We start from the raw sequence: 9,037 nt of genomic DNA, 5'->3' as shown, positions 1-9,037 counted from the left end.
CCGGGCGGCCCGGGGGGGGGGGGGTCCCTGGTTCATATCCTAGTCAGGACATTATCTTCAAAGAGTTTCTTCCTGTGCTTGCTTGGATTTCCACCAGATACTCTGCTTTCATCCCACACTCCAAAGACATGCTGGAACTAATTTTTGCCCATGCCTAAATTGGCTGTGTGATAAGGATCTTAGATTGTACGCTCCTTGAGGGCAGGTACTGATGTAACGTGCATGGGCTCTATAAATACCGGTAATAAATAAGAGGGGGCACTTCTGTACTGACCACCAGTGTAAGGTAATACCACAATTTTCACTGCCCATTATTATTATGTTTGTCACACAGAGCAGAGTAATGTTAATCATATATCAGATTCCTTATTATATACAAAACTTACTCATTATACTAATGTACCGTGGGCTGTATATATACTAATTTTCAGCAAGGGTAACCCAAGGTCTAAAAGGTTGTTCAAGGGTTCCTCCAGCAAAGATAGGCAAAAAAAAAGTGTGATCTGCGTAGATCAATAGATAAATTGACCTATAAGATAAAACAGATCTATGCACAGCATTCTGGTTAAATTCATTTTTTAAGGGTTTTTTCTCATCTCTGGTAAAAACTAAATTTTTTATATTCCTTATTCTAATGCAGCTCAGTAAGAAATATGGTGAGGTGTTTACTGTCTATTTGGGATCTCGTCCAACGGTGGTGGTGACTGGATACACAATGGTAAAAGAAGTCTTATTGGATAAAGGAGATGATTTCTTAAGCCGGGGAGACATGCCATCCTGGGATTTGTTCTTCGACAATTCTGGTATTTTTTCTTGTTAAAATCTCATTAAAAAAATAAATAATAATAATCACGTTATATGTATGTATGGTGTTATGTTGTATTCAGAAATAAAATAAAAAAATAACATTTTAGTTTTTACTGTAGTCAGGAAGATATTAAATGTTGAATAATAATAATATTACATGCATACTTGCATGCATTTTTATAGAGGCTTACATAATAGCTTGTGTTGTAAAATAGACCTGAATAGCAGGAACATCAAAATATACAGGTTGCAGAATGACTTACAGAGCAGGGAGGTAACCCTCTTCCTCCCTTTTAGCCCATCTTATAAAGCTCAATATTACCCTCTCCAGGCACACAAAGACAGAGGCTCTCTATTACACTCTACGCATACTCTGTAATACACAAAAAACAGCCTTTTAATTTAGGAAGTGCTCCCTAGCTGCAGCATGCGCCACAGGGATCCCATGCCTTCGTACTTAAGAAAGAGAGACACGTTGATGGATAGATGACATGTACTACGCATGGTGAAGGGAGAAGTGGGCATTGCTATACTGCCTGGATATTGGGCTTGGTTTAAAAAGGTATAGTTAAATAACTTCAAGTTCTCTTGAAGTATACAATGCACACATATGCTGCAGTCCCTGTACCCACACTAAATACTCTTTAATTATTGTGCCACACGCTACAGTCTCAGACACATATAAGGTATCTTTAAAGAAAAATAAAGTTCTTCCATTACATATGATTTAACACTTATTCTGTGCTTATATTAAATAAAAACGTAATTAAAACAGTTGGAAACTACTACTATAAGTGGTCAGCAGCTGTTAAGAAAATAAACACCATGGTTGGTAGTATGTAAAGCACAAAAAGGCTTACACAATAGTAAGCTTAGGAGTATGTAACATACAACATAACTTGTAAGGTGAATGGGTCACGACTATCTAATGTACAGCGAAGAATTGAAAGCATGAGGTCAGGACTATGTAAGGTACAACAAAAAAATATAAAGGGTCAGCTATCGGAACTATGTAACATAAAACACAGAGTATAGAGTACAGGTCTCAGGACTCTCAGAGATACATCAAAGAATATAGAGTACAGGGGTTAGGGCTATGTAATGTAATGTACAGCATAGAATATATAAAAGGTGGTCAGGGCTATGTAACTTACTACATGTATCGAAGCTTAAATCTGGATTCAACTCACTTCCTACATCTTGAATGCTGAATAGTAATGTCTTCATGCAAAAGTCACATGATCAGTCCAAGTATTGTGAAAAGAGAAAAACTGCTTGGAACAGCAGTAAACGAATCAAATTAGTTGGCAATTACATTTCTAAAAAAAAGTACAGCAGTCACGTAAACATTACCCTCACACCCTCTTTTATTAAGATGTTGAAAGGTCATAGCTGGCTGCGGGTTTAGCTAGAAGGGTAATTACTATTATTATTTAATTACACAGTGTCTGTGTAGCATTCAAGTGAAACAGTAGGCTCAAGCACTCCTAACTTTCCACATAGCACAGTGTTGGCTTTTGTCCCAGCCCTGGGGGGGGGGGGGGGAGTATGAATCGCTCTCTATACCAGGAACTCAGCACCAAGAAGTGCATGTGCGTGTGCCACCATCACAGTGAAGAAAGCTAAAAACTTTTTCAAGTTTTGGATAAAGTGGGGAAGGGTTAAAGTTTTTTTCAGGTTTTTATGACTTTGTTTGTGACTTCAAATGGGCAATTATCCCTCTTTTGCTGTCCCTGTGAACATCATACAAGAAATGCAGGGTGCTGTTGTCACTGGATCAGGACAGGACCGACAGCAATACAAACATTGTCAGAAGTTCTAACTCTTCCATTCTCACCTGTTTAGCTGGTTGTGAAAACTGGTTTTCATTTTATATGTGTCCTCATTAAATGAGGGGGGATCTCACCAATAGGATCATCGATGGAGGAAAAACATCTGTCCAAAGCTCAAGCTCTAATAAAAACAAAAAGTTTTGGCTGGAGTTAGACTATACGGCCCCATTCACACTAGATGAGTTAGTATCTTTTTTCAACAGATGCCAATGCAAGGATATCTGAAAATGAATGGGTGTGAATGAGAGTAAACACCAGTGCATTGTGTTGCATTGTTCTGCCCTCGCTGAAAAAAAGTAGAGCAAACTGGTGTAAACAGCTAACATTATATAACAACAACTATTTGCGCTCGGAGTAATCTAATAAGTCTAAAGAAATACCAGCTGCAACAATATGATGAACCCGTGAAAAAAAAAAAATTGCTACTATGTTGCTTTAGGTAAAATTAAAACAAGGAGAACCAACTCTACTTCTCCTCCATTCAATTGTGATAAATGAATACATGATTAATAAATAAACTTGATATATAAACTTGTGAATCAATAAATGTGTCTCTGAACTGTGATCTGTGTGATCAAATAAGTCTGTGTTAGTGAAAGCTGTATGGGTCCGTGAGCTTTAAATAATAAACTATTTTCAGTGTCCGGACTAATAGTCTTCAATATATTAATATATCCACATTCATATATGTGATAAGTGATCGTGATCTAACTTTCTTCACAACCCAAATTAACTGTACATATTAAAACTCAATTTTGAATCCAAAGCTAGATCTATACATCGAGTTTAACTCCGACACCGCCACAGGTATTGATAATTATGCAAACGCAGGAGTCCCTCCCAGGTGTCCAAGCTGACACCCTAATGAATCAGTCCGAGAAGTCCTTTGTTGCACCCCAACTCTCGCTGGTAAAACGTGGGGAAATGTGATTACTTATCTTTTCCTCCTGGACGTCACTTAGTGGTTCAGTATCGATATTAAATTCCAGAATGTCGTTGCAGCAGCCTCTCATGTGCGATCGGCCATTGCTATCAACAGTTTTCAAATAGCTATACTGGGCGCCGCTCTCTCCTCCCCCTCTGGTTCTCTCCTGCTGCCTTGTACGTGCAGCGATATCCACTCACCGGTATTTGAAAAGAGAAAGAGACAAAGAAAAGCCTCCTAGGTGTAGTACTTAAAAACAATTTTGTTGGTAATAAAAATATTTATTATGCTCTTCTTGTTTTAATTTTACCTAGCGCAAGATACTAGCAATTGATTAACATGTGTCATTATCACAAGGCAGAACTAATACCTTATATAATTAATATCAAAATCAAACCAAACCCCCCAAATGCAAAGTAATGCAACGCAATGGATGCCAAGTCAACGTACCACTCTTGGCTCACATCCAATTCTGGTGTGAATGCACCCTAATGGTTTGTGGAATGCAAAATAAGCAACATCCATAGTACATGTCCAAGTAAGTACTGATGAAATCATTAGTCTACCCTTTCAACTCTCTTTCTGAAATTACTTATTGGCTGGTTATCATTCTGATTGTTTGACCAGTACATTTTGAGTTACTGACCTGGAACAGGTATACAGCAGATGAAGTTAGAACTCCTATCTACATTCTTCAGGTACTAAGAAGGTGCAAAATCCAGAGGACTGATCTAACATCAAAGTAGCTAGTATCTTCTGTAGGGGGGGTCAGCAATGTTTCTCTTGTAACAGATTTGTTTTTTGCAGAACCAGCTACACTACCTAAAGTTTTATTGACATTTTATTCACTAGGGATGATCTTTACTAAAAATATGAATGAATGGAGAGATCTACGGAGGTTTTCTCTAACGACCTTGAGAGAAATGGGCTTTGGAAAAAGGAATGTAGAGAGTCTGATTCAGGAAGAGTTCCAGAACTTAGTAGAAGAGTTAAGAGAAATCAAAGGTTGGTACAGAGGGAATTAAAATGCAAAATGCACTCAAAAGCAAATAATGAGGAAACCTTCCGTGTCAAATTTTATATATATACATCCCTATATATAAATCTAGATTTAATAGGCACTCACAATAATTAACAGGAACACTTTTAATGACCACTGTTTTAATGATGCAACGCTACAGTTATTTTGAAGCCAAACTTTGTCCAGGTCTTGGGTTGTGACCCACTGAAACGCTGGATCAATAAAACAGTGATAAATTAAAGCTGATTTTTAATTGTTTGAGTTCCTATTACAGCTAGATTCTGAATGACTGCTTTGATGGTTGCACCCAGGTCTGATTTTGCATGAGTTGCTACATTTAAAAAAAATCACACAGCAGGGTCTGCTTCCCACAGTTATTTACATTGCATTATGGACAAGTCACACCACAAAAGATCAGCAGCAGTCTTTCTGATTTTAAGTTTATGTGGTAGTCATAGATCCTGAGCCAAGTGTCCACGGAGCCACTAGCCACTTACCCCACACGGAGAACCCAGGAATCCTTTTTCTTTCCTCAAATTCACAGATGAAGTGCATCCAATATCTTCTACAGGTAGCACTGCTAAAGATGCCATTGCCCATTGCGTCATTGAAACTCTGATAAGTGGCAGTTCCTTATCTGCTGAATACTCAGGATAGACTGAGGACACCACAACCCAACCTTTAGGTCTCTATGGCACTATGTCACACTGTGCTCCGCACACCAATATGCTCTCTCCCAACCAGAGAAATCCATTAACCCACAGAGAAAAGACCACACAGGAAATACCTCAGGAGACCAACAGTGTCCTCCCAAAGACCCCCCTACAGTACTACACTCTAATTACACCCCTTCCCCCTCGTTATGGCTCTTTGCTGTTCTCTTAGGTCTGGTATATTCACCATGCAGCAATTATCTGCCTACTACGTGATGTTTTCTTGAACCCAACATTAAATTTTTTTTTTTTAAGAAATAGATGTAATATACAATTTCTGATGGTTCCTTCTTCAATATTTATGTTTACATTTGATTATGCTCTAGAATCTTTCATTGACCCTCGAATGAACATCAGCAGAGCCCACTGTAAGGTCATCTTATCCATCATGTTTGGAAATCGGCAAGAAATTGAGCAGAAGGACATTGATATGGTTCTGCGTTCTTTACATGAAACCTTCATGGTTATCAGTTCACCCTGGGGGCAGGTAAGACTCTATTTGATAATAACATGTTAAAAAAGTCTGCATATATTCATAGGTGTTGTCTAAGGAACAGTTTATATTCTTTATTAGTTTTATGCAGACAGAGTTTGGTTTTCTTTATAGAATGTATGTCTACCCAAAACTTTTTTTTTTAGTTTTGGATGTAGTGGGGAAGAATTTGAATCCTGCTACTATCTGGGGTTGAGAATTTTCCCCTCTCTTACTGATTGTCGGTGTTGTTGTTAGAGGTTTTCTTTTACTCCCTGTCTGAAAGTTTGTGGATTTTCCCTAACATTTTGCCTCTGTGCAAGAACTTCCTGTAATAAAGACTGGTTGATGCTGTTCTTTTTTATTGTGTGGGGTGACTGGTCTTTTATACTTCCTCCTGTAGTTTTCTGCAGGCAGCCTGTAGTAGGAAGACCTGCTGGGACCCTCCCACATCTGTACTATATGCACAGTCTATATGCAGCCCAATAATGATGTTATCCCTAGTCTTTCCCTTCTCTTTCAAGCCATTTGGTCGATTCATATGCTTTGTGGCTTTTGAGGAACACATTTTCATGTGTTCAGATTTAAAGTGATAGTAAACCTTCATTGTTTTTTTTTTTTTTTATAATGAGAAGGTCCACACGTAACTGAATCCGGTATTGTTCTTTAAACTGCTCTTCTTCCTTGTGCTCCAGCATCTTCTCAAACAGCTCTCTCCCCACCCTCTTTGCGCATGTTTCCTTCAGCTAGCCAGCTGCTGAGGAGACACCCATGCGTGCTCGCTCCTGGATGCGCCCACACCTAGCTGTGTGTGGCCATAGACACACACACAACGTGCTGCAAACCATGCCCCTCCTCTCCTCCCAACTGTTTGACTGGCAGTAGGAGCCAATTGCTTTACTATCCTCAGTACCTACCCCCACAAACCAGGAGGTTGGGGAACCAGCGAAAACTTCACAGACCCAGCAGAGGTGACAAGCGAATGAAGGCAAGTGTGGGGGTGACAGGGCAACTTGGAAAGGTGCTCTGCCTTTTTTATTTTAATGCAGAGAAAGTACCACTTTAAATGTTGTTGCAAGTGCACAATTATGGCTAAAATCACCTTAAGCATAACAGAAGACATGATAACAATAAAACTTGTCAGAGGTTGGTCAGCAGAAAGGTCTAATAGTAGGAGTACTGAGTACAGTAATACCTTGGTTTACAAGTAACTTGGTTTGAGAGTGTTTTGCAAGACAAGCAAACATTTCTGAAAAAAATTTGCCTTGATATACAAGCAATGTCTTGCAATAAGAGCAAAATTTTGTAGAAAAGCACCACCGGAATAAGGCTGTAGCAGTGCGAGCGATGAGTCTGTTTAACAACAAGGCAATGTCACATTGGATAGATTCCTTGTTAAGGTTTCACGAAATGAAAAAGATTCCACTGAGTCAAGAGATAGCAGTGATTCCGTTAGTGATAGTGAAAGTCGTCCTACACAATAATCCTCCTCTCTCTCGTCCCGCTCACAGCAGCCACGAAGGTACTGGTAATTGGCTTATTTTTCTTTATATTTTGTACAGTATTATATTACAGTACATTATTATAATCATTTTTATATGAATATTTTTGGGTTGTGGAACGAATCATCTGAGTTTCCATTATTATTCGCTTTGATATACAAGCACTTTGGATTACAAGCATGCTTCCAGAACGAATTATGCTTGTAAACCAAGGTATTACTGTATTGGCCTTTGGTTTTAGCAGTAAGTATTTTCTTAGTGAGTTTTTGGAGGGCAGTTTCTGCGGCATGTTGCTTGTTAAAGCCAGACTAGGGAACAGGCTTCTGATGTGCAAATTTGTAAGACAGTGCACACCTTCACTCGGTTTTTATAAAGTTTATGTTATTGCCTCTGGGGATGCGGGTTTTGGCCGCAAAGTTCTACAAGCGGCTGTTTAGTGTGTGGGTTCCCCTTTCTTCTTTTGTTTGGTTGCCCACCCCTCATTCTCACTGCTTTGGGGCATCCCTTCCATTGAATGAAGAAATAGCTGTGTCCTTCAATGAACGGAAGAGAGAATAGGATTTTTGTACTCACCGTAAAATCTTTTTCTCTGTGTTCTTTGAAGGACACAGCCCCTCCAGAAGTTGTCTGTCTTGTCTTCACTGCTTGGGGATTAACTGAGCTGCCTCTAGATGGTGGGGGGTTGAGCCACCAGCAGGGACCACCCCCCCAAAGCTGTGCTTTCTTGTTTTGTGCTTACTGTCCTTCTCCTGCAGGTGGCGATATAACCCTTCCATTGAATGAAGAAATGGCTGTGTCCTTTAATAAACACAGAGAAAAGGATTTTACGGTGAGTACAATTTTTTTTTATTAGAATAAAGGAAGTAAGTTTTTATCCTGTCAATGTAAACTGAGTAGGTATTTTTTGCGTTCTTTGAGATCAACCAGCATTCCTGAGGATGCCCTTTTAGCTGTCTCTTCTACTGATGTTCTAATGTGATAAGTCTTTTCATTTAGATATTTGAGATGTTTCCCGGAGTGATGAAATATATCCCTGGACATCATCAGAAAATATTCCAGTCACTAGGGAGGCTCAGCCAGTATGCAGAAGAGAAAGTGCAGATGAATAAAAAGACTTTGGATCCAGATAATCCCGGAAATTATGTGGATTATTTTCTCCTTAAAATAGAAAAGGTAATTTAAGCACATGACCATCTGTTAATAGCTATTTCCATAGTGCGTATAGAAGTGCAAGTGGATAGTGTTTGGTGATTGTTTTGCTTAGCTCACAGGCAACAAAAGGACATGAAGTTTGCTAGCCACAAAGCAGTATGCAGAGGTTCTGTCCAAAGCATCATTAAGATAGACACACAATAATGACTTCTGTTTCAAGAGATAACTGCACTGGATACTGTGGAATTCTGAGCTTAAAAAGGGAACTTCAGCTTTACACATACACACATAAACACACGTATACATAGCTCTTTCCAAGGATCCTATGGTATTGCAATCATGGGTCTATCCTCTTCTCCTCCATTGGTGGAAGTGGGTGGTCCTAACTCCTGCACTAAATCACATGTAATGATGTAAGAGCATTTATTGTTGCAGTAGTATTCTGAGGCCAGGCTGGCATGATGACACAGTCTCAGGGGGGAGCGTCCATGACAGCCTAAGCTCAGAGGAAGTGGGTTAAATGACACTGGCCATCATTTAACCCAGAAGACTGGTGAAATCTAGAAATCTAGTGGCAGATTTAAAGTTAAACTCCATGCATATATATATATAT

General features: G+C 39.2%; 1 protein-coding gene across 1 annotated transcript in view; it reads left to right on the top strand.

Annotated features, from left to right (window-relative positions):
• LOC108795836 (cytochrome P450 2G1-like) overlaps positions 1 to 9,037 on the top strand; it is a 22,814-nt gene that overhangs the window by 4,987 nt on the left and 8,790 nt on the right. The window contains exons 2-5 of the mRNA XM_018567151.1: positions 641 to 803; positions 4,417 to 4,569; positions 5,625 to 5,785; positions 8,269 to 8,445. Coding sequence (XP_018422653.1) covers positions 641 to 803; positions 4,417 to 4,569; positions 5,625 to 5,785; positions 8,269 to 8,445 — 654 coding nt within the window. The remainder of the gene's footprint in view (positions 1 to 640; positions 804 to 4,416; positions 4,570 to 5,624; positions 5,786 to 8,268; positions 8,446 to 9,037) is intronic.

The sequence above is a fragment of the Nanorana parkeri genome, unplaced genomic scaffold (genome assembly GCF_000935625.1).
Source record: "Nanorana parkeri isolate BGI_ZX_2015 unplaced genomic scaffold, ASM93562v1 scaffold1015, whole genome shotgun sequence".
In the NCBI taxonomy this organism is placed as follows: domain Eukaryota; kingdom Metazoa; phylum Chordata; class Amphibia; order Anura; family Dicroglossidae; genus Nanorana; species Nanorana parkeri.
Note: the sequence above shows the minus strand (reverse complement) of the source record. Positions and strands in the feature narration are given on the sequence as shown.